General features: G+C 41.1%; 1 protein-coding gene across 5 annotated transcripts in view; it reads right to left on the bottom strand.

Annotated features, from left to right (window-relative positions):
• The window catches only part of Jph1 (junctophilin 1), a 79,994-nt gene that overhangs the window by 59,685 nt on the left and 5,886 nt on the right, over positions 1 to 14,423 (bottom strand). For all 5 annotated transcript variants that reach the window (XM_070038731.1, XM_070038733.1, XM_070038729.1 and 2 more), the window contains exon 2: positions 13,423 to 14,179. In XM_070038731.1, coding sequence (XP_069894832.1) covers positions 13,423 to 14,179 — 757 coding nt within the window. The remainder of the gene's footprint in view (positions 1 to 13,422; positions 14,180 to 14,423) is intronic.

Below are 14,423 nucleotides of genomic sequence, written 5' to 3'. Positions count from 1 at the left end.
GCACTCTTGCCTTTGACTGGAGTCTTCATCAACCTTCTTTAAAGCTGAGTGGCAGTAATTCATACATATAATCCCAGAAATTTGGGAGTTGGAAAAGGGAAGGACCATGGTTTGAGTTCAGCCTGGGAAGAAAAGTCCATGACTCTGTCTCTAGGAGAGAAGCTGAATGAGATAGCACAGGCCTGTGATTCCAGCCACTATGGTAAGATGAAAGTCAGGAATATTCCTAGGTGGGAAGAGGCCCTATCCTAAAAATAACCAGTAAAAAATATGGCTAGAGGCTTGGCATGTAGGTATCATGCCAATCTAGGAAGTGCAAGGCTAAGAGTTCAAATCTCTAGTACTTTCAAAAACAAAACAAACACCTTCTCTACAGACCAGGCCTTTAGTCTTGGACCTACTCAAATCCCTCCTCCATGATGATGACAGTCATTTGCTTCTCCAAAGTAGATCAGCAACCTGTCCAGCCCACTAAAGCTGAGAAATAGAAAATGCTGCTCCCAAACCTTGTAGATCTTGTTTCTAACTTATCTCAGCCTCTATTTGCCAAATTTTATTATGCCCAAGATACTCTAGGAAGCTTAAGAAGTACAAAAAAATGTTAAATGAGTACTGGATAGAAGAGCAGAAATTTGAGCATTCCTGTGATCTGCTACCAGGGATGGATAAACTCTTCATTCTGAAGGACAAGGCTTTGTCTAGCAGAAGCAGTGTACATGACTCAGCTACCTGCAGGGACTCATGCTAAGCATACTTTTATTCCAGTGTATCTGCACATGGGACCTTCCTTCATCTGCCTCCAGAATCGTTGCTGCCCGTTGCTTTCTGCCTAATCTCCACTGCTCAGACTCATCCTCCTTTGCTTCAATACCATGTGCCTCAGTAGTCCTCCCTCTTTCTCAATTCTTTCTTGAAAAGCATATTATATTGACATTATCTGTTTAATGTTTGACCTGAACGATTTGTGGCTGTTGAAAGAATATCTGCTTAAGAAAAAATAATAAGATGAAGCGTATGACTTAACACCTCTTGCTGGACAGGTTGACCTTTATGACCCTCAGGAGAGTCCATGGATTAAAAAAAAAATCCACCCTGATTCTTAAAACCAGAAGAGGTGAAAAGCTTGGTCTCTGACACTATGCTGCCTGGGAGCCAACCTAGATCCATTACGTACTTGCCTTATGACTTTTCCATGACTTAATTTCCTATCCACTCATAGAGTTGCCATGGAGTTTAGGTGAGATGACAGATGTCAAGATCATATCACAGTTCAGGCATCACTGACCACCAAAAGACCTACTGGCAGTCAGACAAAGTGACTCTTGCTTGCAATACCGATCACTTAGGAGGTGAAGATAGATCAAGGTTTGAAGCCAGCTCAGGTAAAAGTTGACATACGCCATTTCAACAGACAAGCTGGGTGGTCATAGTGGCACAACTGTGGTTCCAGTTTCTTGACAGGTGGATTTGAGATTACCTGGGTAAATTAGGGGGTTGTCTTATCTAAAACACAAACTAAAATGCAAAAGAACTGGAGGCATCGGTTAAATGGGAATACACAGGCCTAGTAAATAAGTACTGAGTTCAGTCCCTAGTACCATAAATACAAAACAAAAATCCCTGTGGGCTCTGTGACCCATCCTCGGACAAAAAAGGAAGTGGGATGGATTCTAGTGTATATGTGCTTGGGGTATTAATTTGCAGCTGATTTTAACGTTTCTTCAAACACTGCTAAAAAAAAAATTCCCACCGCCACTCAGAACCATGTCTTACAGACTGTACAAATAATTCAATTTGATAAACTTTAAAAAGAAACTACTACTCATTTTCCTTTTTCCATTAGAAAATTCTTATACATTCTTTGTATTCTTCTATTGAAAAGCATTCTTGTTATCTGGGATACGTTTATTTCTTTGAAGAGACATTGTTGGTTGGTTTCTTCATTTAGCCATGCCTATTTTTGACCTTGAACATACCACAAACAACTAAGAGAGGTTAGGCAAAGATGATCTGGAGTGAGGGAGGTTCAGGCAGAGAGATGTGTGCAGAGGACAGTGAAATGTGTATAATGAGCTTGCCCACGTTGGGTCAGTTGCCTCTCTTGTGGGTGTGTATGGATAGAGTATCTTTCTACCCTGCAGCCACACAGTACCTGCCAGCTGCACAAGAGGGCTGTGCACCAGACTGAGTATTTGCTTTAACAACAGCTTTTATTTCTTATCCATCTCTGTACTCTCAGGGCCTAGTGCAATGTTTGGACAGAGCTGCCACTAAGTAAATGTTTGTTGAATGATGTTTCTTTAGCATAATAATTTGTCAGTGTTTTGTTCTAGGATGTTGCCAAGAAAAAAAAATATCCAAATGATCTACCTCACCGGGAAGATCTCCTGCATACAAATCTTAGAAAGCATAATTTCACAAATTCAAGAATAGACAGCATTATACCTGAATTGTTATGTCATAAGGCAACAGATTTCTAGTCACTTAATGTAGGAACTGTTTGACTTGTACGTCTTAAAAAAAGAACTGTGTCTAGTATCACACACACACACACACACACACACACACACACACACACACACACACACAGAATTCCTTTTTCTCTTCTTGTTCCATAAATATCTTGATTCCTTAGAGTTTGGATCTGTCCTATAAACACAGTGTAAATCTTTCTGATTCTAGAAGAGTATCATCTTCCTCATTATCATTTGGGCTAGCATCTTGAAATTGGAGAGAATGAAAATCTTCTGCTTTAAACCCATACTTTTCTTATCTGTGCCCTTCAGAGTAAACAGTGCCATAATTTAGCCAGCTGGCCATACCAGGAACACAGGAGTTACTCTGACTCTATTCAAGCTGCTCAACTACCAGGGTCTGTGTGGGAGTGCTTACCCACACCTTTGCTTCCTTCCACTACTCCAATCCCTAGCACCACTGCTATGCTCAATCCATGGGTTCTTATCTTGGTTAGCAGTTAGTGGATAACTACTTAATCTGTCTCCCATTATATTTTTCCCTGTCTTCTCACAATCCAAATACCATCTGCACCCAGAGTCATTTTTCTAAATACAACTATATAATTCTGCCTGGTAGCCATTAGCAGCTCTCCCTATTTGGGGAATAATATCCCTGCTCATCTCTCAACATTCTCTACCTTGCATTTTCTTTTCTTACAGCAGTCAACATTCGGGCCAAATACAAGGGAGCCATTGTCCTTGGTATCCTACTCTATCTTCTTTTGAAAAAGCTATTCACATCCAGTGGTCCTCAGGTGGGATACCACCTGTAGAACTCTGCATCTAGCCTCATGCTAGGGTTATATACTTCTACATGGTACCTAAGTTTATAGCTCATGACAATCCAATAAAATTAATCCTATAAAATTAAGAAAAGAGAGGGAAGGGGTGAGTTGGGAGAGAGAGGTGAGAAAGGAGTGACACTGATGAAGCTGCATTGTATTCGTAAACTGCGCGGTTGAATGGCAACTTCTTTGTACAACTACTTAAAGATAATAAAGAATGGAATAAAAATGCTAAAAACTACTATTTCACTAAGAACTGTATCATAGTAAATAGGCTGACGACCAGATGTCTTTTCTGTGAATGTACTCCAAAGTGTAACTAATGATAGAAAAGGGCTAAAGGTGCCAGGGCATCTGAATCTATTCATCCATAGCTCAACTGATTTTCAGGTCACTGGACTGAGCAGGAGTGGGGTGGGAAACAAATGACCAGGTTAGTGAGAGGGTGGAGCACACCTACCACCTGATGTTTCTCCATTCTCACACCTGAGCCCTAAATTTCTGGCTTCCATGATGAATCCTTTTTTAAAATGTTTGTGCCAGTAATGGGGCTTAAACTTAGGGACTGGATGTTGTCCTGAGCTTTTGTGCTCAAGGCTAGTGCTCTACCACTTGAGCCACAACTCCAGGTCCAGCTTTTTGGTGGTTAACTGGAGAGAAGAGTCTCATGGACCTTCCAGCCTCGACTGGCTTTGGAACTGCAATCCTCAGAACTCAGCCTTCTGAGTAGGTAGGATCACAGGTGTGTGCCACTGGGGCCTAGCCCATGATGCACCTTCTTGGCATGTTCTGACTAACAAGCATCCCATATAGAGTTTATAACCTTTCCCTAGTGCACAAAAGCAATTGTGTGAGGTCTTGAATAAAAACCAAATTACACTTGTATCAGACCAATGTAAAAAATTAAACATGGCCTACAAGATGAAGCAACTGAAATAAAAATTTGGTTGACTTGATAGAGTGAAACATAACCAAAAGGTTATTGGCTGATCTCTGGCATAACCTATTGTTTGAAAAGTACTAGAAAGTGACTAAATATATTTTGGTTGGCTTAAATAAGCTTCTTGTGGCCCACGTGAAAATGCTAAGAAGATTGGCTTCACAGCATTAAAACTATTTTGAAGGCAATCTTGATTTCTTACATATTAATTAAATTTCTGAGAAAGAAGCTTAGTTTGAGTTTAGCATATTAAGACAAATAAATGTGAGCCACCAACTAAAATAGAAGGGCAAAATTATGAAAAGCTGATTGGATTTTATTCTCAGGAGGCTGTTGTACTAAAGCTGAATAGCTTACATAAATACCTTTGGCATTTGTTGGGTCCTGTTCCTAAACACAATGTTCATATTTCGTCTATAATAAGAAAAGCATCTCAAAGATTTGCAAGGTCCTAGTCTTGCAAGCATCCAGTTTGGTGTCTTGAGTAAAGTGAGATTGGCAGAGTCAGCTTAATCCATAATGGAAAGTTGTGAGCAGGGCGCTCTGGCTGCCTGACAGCTGCTGCTAGGAGGCGGTGACAGTTATGTTAGCTCGCATACAGGACTCTGCCACTTGCCCAAAGACAGACTTTTCTCCAGGTCAAACCTGAAATTCACATAGAATGTGTGGGATAGAGAGGGAATGCCATCACACTTGGGGGGTAATTTCCAGAAAACACGACAGGGTGATTTTCATGACAAATGAAGCCATACTAAAAGGAAAGTTGTGCTTTAATTACTCACGTTTATATTATTGGGAGCTAAATGAGATGGGTTGTGCTGGAATTTATCTTGTCTACGCAAACTCCAAATTCTACAATTAAAATAAGGTCTACATGAGTTCCCTCACACCTAGTTTTTCATAACTCTGGGTTTCCTGGCTTAGTTTCTCGTCTTCACAGCAAGTTTCCAAACTAAGCAGACCTTTGCAGAATTAAATATTGCTCATGCCGGGTGCCAGTGGCTCATACCTGTCATCCTAGCTACTCAGGAGGCTGAGATCTGAGGATGGCGGTTTAAAGCCAGCCCAGGCAGGAAAGTCTGTGAGACTCTTTAGCTCCAATAAACCACCAGAAAACCAGAAGTGGCGCTGTGGCTCAAGTGGTGAGCTGTAGAGCTCAGGGATAGCACCCAAGCCCAGAGCTGAAGCCCCACAAGTGACAAAACAACCCCTCCCCCCAAAACAAACAAACAAACAACACTGCTCATATCCCATTCACAAAGGGAAGAGCCAGGCCTACATGACTCAAGTCTCAGCAAGCATGTATGTTTTCAATAGCTAGAAAGTGAGTATTAACAGTGTGACCTTCCCATTCATTATTGCCTAAGACTAATTTAAACTTCCTTCTTTCCTTCCTTTTTTCCTTCCTTCCTTCCTTTTTTCCTTCCTTCCTGCCTGCCTGCCTTTCTTTCTTTCTTTCTTTCTTTCTTTCTTTCTTTCTTTCTTTCTTTCTTTCTTTCTTTCTTTCTTTCTTTTGTGCTGGTGTCCCTGAGGGTTGTTTTTTTTTAAATTTTTCTTCTCAAGGCTAGAACTCTACTACTTGAGCCTCAGCTTCACTTCTGGCTTTTGAGTGGTTAACTGGAGATAGGAGTTTCACAGACTTCCCTGTCTGGGCTGGCTTTGGGCTGAGATCCTCAGATTTTAGACACTTGGGTAGCTAGGATGAGCCATTGTGCCCAGGTAAGCTCACAGTTTCTTTATGTACATGGAAGGCTGAGGACAGAGATTCTGAAAGCTATGTCCTTAAAAGTAAGACATCCTAAGAAGTACTAACAAAGATCTCCTAACAATGTGTTCCCATGTTGTATGCAATGGACTTGGAAATGGTGAGTGATGCAACATGAGAGCTGAAGTACAGGAGCTGCCACAGGAGTCTCTGTGTCCCCAAGTTACATCTCCTAGCATGGGAACAGAACGGAGCTGCTCCCCTGGGAGGTCATCTTTGTCATTCTAGCTGCTTCCCCACCCCCTCCTCTAGTACAGAGCATCCTCAGGGATGGCTCCTGGTCCACAAAATATTGAAGTGTGCCTGCTCTAAACAGCCTGTAGATAAATGAGGAAGTCACATCCAGCACCTTGCGTTATTCCATGGGAAATGATAAAAAGGAAAAACATGGATTTAAATACTTTAACTAAAGTAAAAATTATAATAGGTCTAAATGATGATGGTGACCTACATAATGAACAATGAAAGTAAAACCTTTATTATCCTATATTATCTTTGGAATACTATCTCAGCTTGACATAAATACATGTATTTCCTTGCTCATTTTCTCTTCAGTCTTAAAAAAATATAATTGCCTATTGACACGACACTGACTCCACATAGATCTTCGGCTGGAAATTGAATCTGTTGAAGCATGTAGTATCAGTTAAAAGAGTGGTGCTAGAGATCAAATTCAGGACCCTGTGTGTACAAGTAAGTGTTCTACATTGAATCCCATCCCAAGTCCCACTGGGGGCATTCTGACACATACTCATGTCTATGTATATCTGGTCCAACATGGAGGATTTCATTCTTTTCCTTATGCTTATCTGTATTTCTGCTTCCCAAGCCTTCCCAAGCCTTCTTTCCCTCCCTTTTTTCCTTCCTCATCTATCTTTACCTCCATCTCAATCTGGTTTCTTGTCTTCTACCAGTATTCTTTTTTTTTTTTCCTGGCCCTGGGGCTTGAACTCAGGGCCTGGAGGCCTGAGCACTGTTTCTGAGCTTCTTCTGCTCAAGGCTAGTGCTCTACCACTTGAGCCACAGCCCTACTTCTGGTCTTTTCTGAATAGTTTACTGGGGATGAGAGTCTCACAGACTTTCCTGCCCTGGCTGGCTTTGAACCGCAATCCTTTCATCTCAGCCTCTTTGATAGCTAGGATTACAGGTGTGAGCCATTGGTGCCTGACTCAGTGTTCACTTTTAAAAGTGGTGTTATTAGGATAGAAATATTTCTTATGCATTAACTGAATATAGCTGTTGGTAGTTTACAAAGCCCTGTGATATACTATGTGATGGTTAATCTTGACTGTCAACTGAATTGAGATATACCTAGGAGATTAATAAAGCACACATCTGGGTATGTCTGTGAGGTCATTTCCAGAGATAATTAAGGTGGGATAAATAAACCTTGAATATGGGCAGCATCTTCCAAGGCTGGGAGCCTTCATGGAACAAAAGGTAAAGCCAGTGAAGTCTGAAAGTCTCTGCTTCCTGGCTGCCATGAGATGAATAGCTTCACTCTGCCATAGCCTACCACCATGATGTTCTGCCCACTACAACAATGGAAACAATGAAACAGTAGCCATGGACTTAAACTTCTCAAACTGTGAACCACAGTAAATCCCTCTTCCCTCGTTTACTCAGATGGTTTTTCACAGTAATGAGAAACATACAGATAATTAGTACTAAAGAAGTGGAGTCATTGTGATAATTACAGCCAAAATACACATCCTTTACTTTTACCCAATCCTCAAAAACCAACATTTTCTAAGGGATGTGAATAGTAGCTTCTGTAATTTTGCTGTATCTGACTCAATGTTTTAAGTAAGCATCTGAAAATTTTTCTGGAAAGTACTGTTATAGCAAGTAGGAACTGAGACAGGTAGCCAACATGTAGATGCAAAAGACATAGGCAGCATAACTAAAGAAAATAATTAATACTCTTCTTAGGTGTAAACTCCTCACAACTTTACTTGTTAAACAGCCTCTTCAGTAAATTACAAAGAATCAAAAGCAATTTACCTTCCTGCAAAAATCATTGTGCTAACAACTGAGAAATAATCAGAGACCTAGCTGAAGAAACAAACAAACAAAAAATTCATGGAAAATGCAAGTTCTTAAAAATATGGTAGGTGGGTTAAAAAATAATATAGAACTGGTGAATTTGATTTAAGTACATATCTATGTTGAAACTATTACAATAAAATCCTATTGCACAATTTGTGGCAACAAAAAATGTTTAAAAATGTGACATGACCATTAACATTAAAGAAATGAAGCATATAAATTACAAATTTGAATTTACAAAAGTGAAAGGGCATTTTTTTTAATCCAACACAATTTAAGACTTTCAAAAATTTGGCCTTTCACAATAACTTGGCAGACAGTGAATGTTTTCCTAATTCAGTTGTAGTCAGTTTACTTTGGATCTATAATGTGCTCTAACTCAAGGCTAATTTTGGGATTTGAGTTACTTATAAGCAAAGTATGAATCAAGTCAAGCAAAATTGTAAAGGACTATCTTGTATATCTCAGACAATTTTATGTGTTTGACTAAAATATATGCAATCTTAAGAACAATGATCCCCCAAAATGTCACAAGAAAAATTTTCACAAGAAAATAAAGGAATCTGAATATTCAGCAAACTTTGATTTTTAGGAGATAACAATCTCTCATCTTCTGGTTTATTGCATACTTTTGTGAGATCAAGTATTCAGTATGAGCTAATGTTAGTAGATGTTGACTTCCTGAAGCTTCTACATGTGAAAGGAATCACTCCTGCATATCACTGGAATGGTTCAATACCTACCAGAAATGACAATAAGTTTGGCTGCACTTGAAGCTCAATTCCCTACCCAGGCCTTGTTACTATGTTGGCTATGAAGGAAAAGAGTGCCTGTGTCATACACTGCATTTGCTGAGCTTCCCTGATGATCAACAGACAATAGTATGGTGAATTTTTAGAGCTAAGTTTCTTTCCTCCAAACTATGGATTTTTAGACCGCAGAAAGATGGGGGAGAAGGATGGAAGGGATAACATTGATTAAAATGCATCATACTTATAACCTGACTTCTGAAATTAAGACCCCTTTATATAACTACAAAACAAAATGAATTAGAAGACCTACAGTATTCAGACCCTAAATGGTGAAGATTTAATTCACCACTCATTAAGTATTTACTAGAACACTTGGCAATGTTCCTGATAAAGGCTCACCTGTGGACACAAAAGGGAATAGAACTATCGTTAGGGTTGAGCCACTATTTCTACTCTAGTTGGGGAGAGTGATATTAAACAAATACAGATAAAAAATGGCAACATAAATTGATGAGAGAATTTAATTTAATTGAGAAGTATAAAAGGGGGCTTAAGGGCCCAGGATCAGGGAAAAGTTCCATGAACAAAAGACCTCAGCTCTAACCATGGGTGAGGACTAAGGAGTTGGTTTGGGGGGCCAAGGAAGGCTGCCAGGTAAAGGGTAAAGGTAAAGGGAACCTAGCTTGGGGGGCGTGATTCTGAGGAAGGTCTAGTATGAAACTATAATAAGTCCTTTTCTTTTTTTCTGGAGGTACTAGAGTTCAGGGCCTATCACTTGCTAGGCAGGCTCTCCAATACTTGAGCTTTATGCCCAGGCCAAATGTAATACATCTTTCTTAAAGTATAGGAAGCAGTTTAAAAAAAATTACAGGAAAAATAGGTATCATTTTAATATTTAAATCTAGAAATAGCAAACATAGAATCCACCCTCAAGTTCTTTTTTTTTTTTTTTTGTCGGACATGGGGCTTGAACTCTGGGCTTGGGCGCTATCCCTCAGCTCTTCAGCTCAAGGTGAGTGTTCTACCTCTTGAGCCACAGTGCCACTTTTGGTTTTCTAATGGTTTATTGGAGAAAAGAGTCTTACAGACTATCCTACCCGGGCTGGCTTTGAACCATGATCCTTGGATCTCAGCCTCCTGAGTAGCTAGGATTACAGGCATGAGCCACCGATGCCTGGCCACCCCTAAGTTCTTAACACAGATGTGACATGCTTACCTGCGCACCAGGTCCCCGGACCTAAGGGGCCTTCCACACTCTCTCTGGTTACTTCAATGCCACAGACAACCACTGCTGTGGAAACAGCCATGCAGTTGAGGCCAGGGAGTGGTAGACTAGGGCTCCCTCTTAACAATACCTGTTCAGGTGTTGCTGTTATCACTAGAAGAGGCACTAAGAGTCAGGGAGAGTGGTAGCAGCAGCATAGTCCTACAATTGATTGCCTGTCCTGTCCCAAACACTGACACTTGTAGGTAGTACTAGAAGACTGGCTATCTAGCCATACTGTGTACCAGGGAATTTCATTAGCCTCAGTGTGGTTGGTCAGTCAGACAAGGTGTGCAGAACAGAAAAGTCACTACTCCCTACTAACATCCACCTCCCAGTCTTTCTTCTCAGGGCTTTGATGAGGACAACACTAAGTATAAACAAACACTAAGTATAAACAAACATTCTCTCCATCATTTTGTTTGTCTATTGTATCCTTTGTGCCTTAAAAAAAATTAAGGTTAAGGGCTGGGAAGGTAGCTCAGTGGTAGAGTGCATGCCTTGCATGTATGAGGCCCTGGGTTCTATTCCTCAGCACCACAGAAGCAGAAAAAGCCAGAAGTAGTGCTGTGGCTCAATTGGTAGAGCGCTAGCCTTGAGCTGAATGGCTGAGGGACAGCACCCAGGCCCAGAGTTCAGGCCCCATAACTGACAAAAATAAAATAAAATAAGGGGCTGGGGGTTTAGCCCAGCGGAAGGGCGCCCGCCTGGCGTGCCCAAGGCCCTGGGTTCGGTTCTCAGCCCTAGTTTAAAAAAAAAATAAAATAAAATAAAAATAAAGGTTAAAAGCATTTCACATGAGAACTACTCTTAGAAAAATTTGAATACCACAAATTGGTATTGTTAACTATAGGTACAAGGTTGTACAGAAAAATCTCTAAAATGTTGTCATCTTGCATAATTGCAACTTTATATCTCTTTACAGACACTCCCCCAGGTCCCTCTCACTCCACTCCGACACCTACCATTTAACTTCCTGTGTCTAGGAGTTTGATTATTTCTGAGGCTTCATTTAAGTGGTATCATTCAGTATTTGTCCTATGATGGATTCTATTTTGTACTTAGTGCAATGAATTAAGTGCTTTTTAAATAGTTAAATGAAATCTTTATCAAGTACTTAGCTCTCTGAAAGTATAAGGTCTTAGGTTAAAGATTTTCTGATTATAACTATATAATGCAGTGCTCCCAAATCATAGGATACTGCTCTCAAAGCTCTTGCAACAGAGTGAATGTGGCTAGAGCTCGGGCAGATTTAGTGTAAGTAGACATATCAGTTCATGTATATAGGAGGGTAGAGATCACATTTGCATCATAAATATTCCCCTTTGTCATATGGTTTCCTTCCATTTAAACTACTCAGAAAATGATTAGACTAAATCATTTGCTGAAGTGTCCTGTGCAGGTTTATTTTCTATCTGCCAAGAATTTAACTTGCCTCAAGTACATCACTAAGTTATAGGGTGAACATAAAATCAAAGAAATTAAGAGAGTTTAAAATCAGAGGATAGAGGAATGGAGATGTGGCTCTAGTGAAAGAGCAACTGTTCACAAGTATTACACCCTGAGTTCAATTGCCAGTATTGTCAAAAAAATATATATATATGTATATATAAATAAATAAGTAAACGGAGGCTAGAAACAAGAAAAAGATATAGTGCTAGTGCTGAAAGTGGAAGGCTAGGGCAGCCAACAAGATTATATTTGTAAAAGTAGCACAACTGAAAAAAAAACAAAAAGTAGGGAAGTAGATCCCATGCTTAATGATGAGAGAAAACTGCACCCTAAAGCAAAAGATGCTCAGCACAGAAGGGAGGAGAAAGCTCTCATGAATGCTTGTGCTGAAAACAGAATAGGTTTATGATAAAGAGAAAATATTGAGAGCTAAATTAATGCCCCAAACCCCAAAACAAAAAAAGTGACCTCTTTCACCTTCCAATTAGTGTTGTAGACACTAATTGGGGTAGAATGTACTGATTCAACGCTTAGAATAGACGCTTGAAGATATGTTCATATTCTGTGGTTTTCAAAAAGGATATTTCATGACAGAAGAATATTATTGAAGCAGGAACGGAAGTTGTAATATTCTATGTCAAATTTAAATTTCTGCCTCACGTCATACAAAATTATAGCCACACAGTGTACTTTAAATGAGCCCAAGAACAAAACTTTCCATGTAAAATCAATCCTTCTTCCTTTTCCCTCTATTCTATGACATATATCACTAATAAAGCCTTATTCCTAACATATTTCTCCATCCCTCTTGCTGGATCTCTGAATCTGGTAAAACATGAAGCAGGAAGTCCTGTGAACACATGCCCCGTCCCTGTCAATCGACTATTTGACTGCTTTCACCTACTCACTTCAGCCCTCCTCTTCTGCTCTACTTTCTTCCAACCTTGGCACAGTAAGAGTACCATCTGTCCATGACAGGTTCCCCTCACCCCTTTCCTTTTAATACATAGTGATCTAATCTTTCTGCATAGACTGAGCCTTGGTCTATTTGTTTTTTCCATGTAGCTGAGCTGGTGTTTTTGTTGTTGTTGTTGTTTTAATACATGCTAGTTTTTGTCATGTAACTTTCTAGTTTTGCCTTGTCTAGATCTTGGTGGCTTTCTCTAAACCAACTTTACCCTATAAGGCCTCAATAAACAGAATGAAATTTTTGTAAGTAAGGACAAATTTACAAAGGGAAATTGTACATATATCTAACATAACTATCAGAATAAAGGTATGTATCTATAATGTGCATGTTTCCATGAGGAGAGAGAGTTTCTTTCTCTCACAAACAACAGTTCTCTGTGGTAATATTTCTGAGGTCCTTCATCAAAAACTAATTTCTGGGACTCAGAAAGCTATAAGGTCTGAGTGAATTCCATCACATGGTTAAATATCAGGGAAGTAATTTAAGCAGGAAAAGGCACTCAGGGTACCTTCAGTATTTTTGGTAATTAGTTTCATAACTAATTACCTCTCATTGTATTAGGCCCAATCACGTGTGTGAGGGGGCTTGAACTCAGGGCCTCACAGGCCTGTCTCTTAGCTTTCTCCCTCCCCCTCACAGTAGGCTAGTATTCTACTACTTGAACTACAGCTTCACTTGTGGCTTTTTGGTGGTTCAATGGAGATAAGACTGTCACAGACTTTACCTGCCCGGTTTGGCTTTGAACTGTGATCCTCAGATCTCAGCCTCTTGAGTTCCTAGGATTATAGGCCTGAGCCACTGTGGCACCTGGCTTCTACCCCCTTTCATCTTTGGTTTTTGGTGATGTTAGCAGCAGAGTGACAGACCTACCCTTCCATTATTTCGGAACCACCTGCTTGGGCAGAGCCACCCACCGTGCATTTACATACCTTGAATTTGCTATTTCCACTTTGGTTCTGGCCATGGCAGCTGCCCTTTGCGCGCCTTCAATTGCTCTGTCCACTTTCTCCCTAGTTTTTGTATTTCTTATTGGTATAAGCTGCTTCCTTATTCCGCGAACCAGAATATTATTTTTGTATTTCCCCTCTTCTTTGGAGCCGTCAGGAAACACGGTGCAGCCATATCCATGCCTCTTGTTGTTGGCCCACTCGCCCTCGTACTTCATGCCGTTGGAGCGCTCGCTGATGCCGAAACCATTGCGCTTGTCGTTCTTCCACTCCCCCATGTAGGTCTCCGTGGTGGTGGCGTCCACGTGGTCTTCCACTGGGCAAAAATCACAGTCCACGTCGCCGAAGCTGATGGTGGAGTTGGCATCGCTGGAACTAATTCTGCTCATGGCCGCGTCGCTGCGAACCGAGCTGCGCTTGCTGGAGATGGAAGACTTGGACTCGGATTTGCGAAGTTTCATGCTTCCGAGGAGGGAGCCCCTTCGGAAGAGACCTCCCTTCTTCTTGCCCAGCTCAGCGTCAGCATGGAAGTTGAGCACGAAGCCCCCCCGGGTGCCTGCGGGGCTGTCGGCAGCGGCAGCGGCGTCGTGGAGCACGCTGCCATTGCTCTGTTCGCTGCGCAGCGAGGCCAGCGAGGTGCGCAGTGGCGAGCGGATCACCGTGGCCATGCCATAGGGCACGCTCTGGCGCACACCATAGCCGTGCCGCATGCCTCCAGCCCATTGTCCCTGGTAGGTACCTTCAAGAGATCGCAAGAGAGCACAGGGTAAGTTGAGGGACAGCCAGGGGTGGAGGATCTGTAAGAACCTGCGCCCCTGGAACAACCCTTCCTCCCCAGCAGGATGGCTAGGCCCAAGGTCAGATCCAACACTCGTGCTGGACAACCCTTGGGGATACTTTTCATCCACCGGTAAATTCCAGTCATTTGGCTTGTTGGCTTTAACGTAGTTGTATAAGATTGTTCAACAGTATGATAAATTGTG

Source organism: Dipodomys merriami, unplaced genomic scaffold, assembly GCF_024711535.1.
Source record: "Dipodomys merriami isolate MVZ:Mamm:240054 unplaced genomic scaffold, mDipMer1.0.p SCAF_291, whole genome shotgun sequence".
Lineage (NCBI taxonomy): Eukaryota > Metazoa > Chordata > Mammalia > Rodentia > Heteromyidae > Dipodomys > Dipodomys merriami.
Note: the sequence above shows the minus strand (reverse complement) of the source record. Positions and strands in the feature narration are given on the sequence as shown.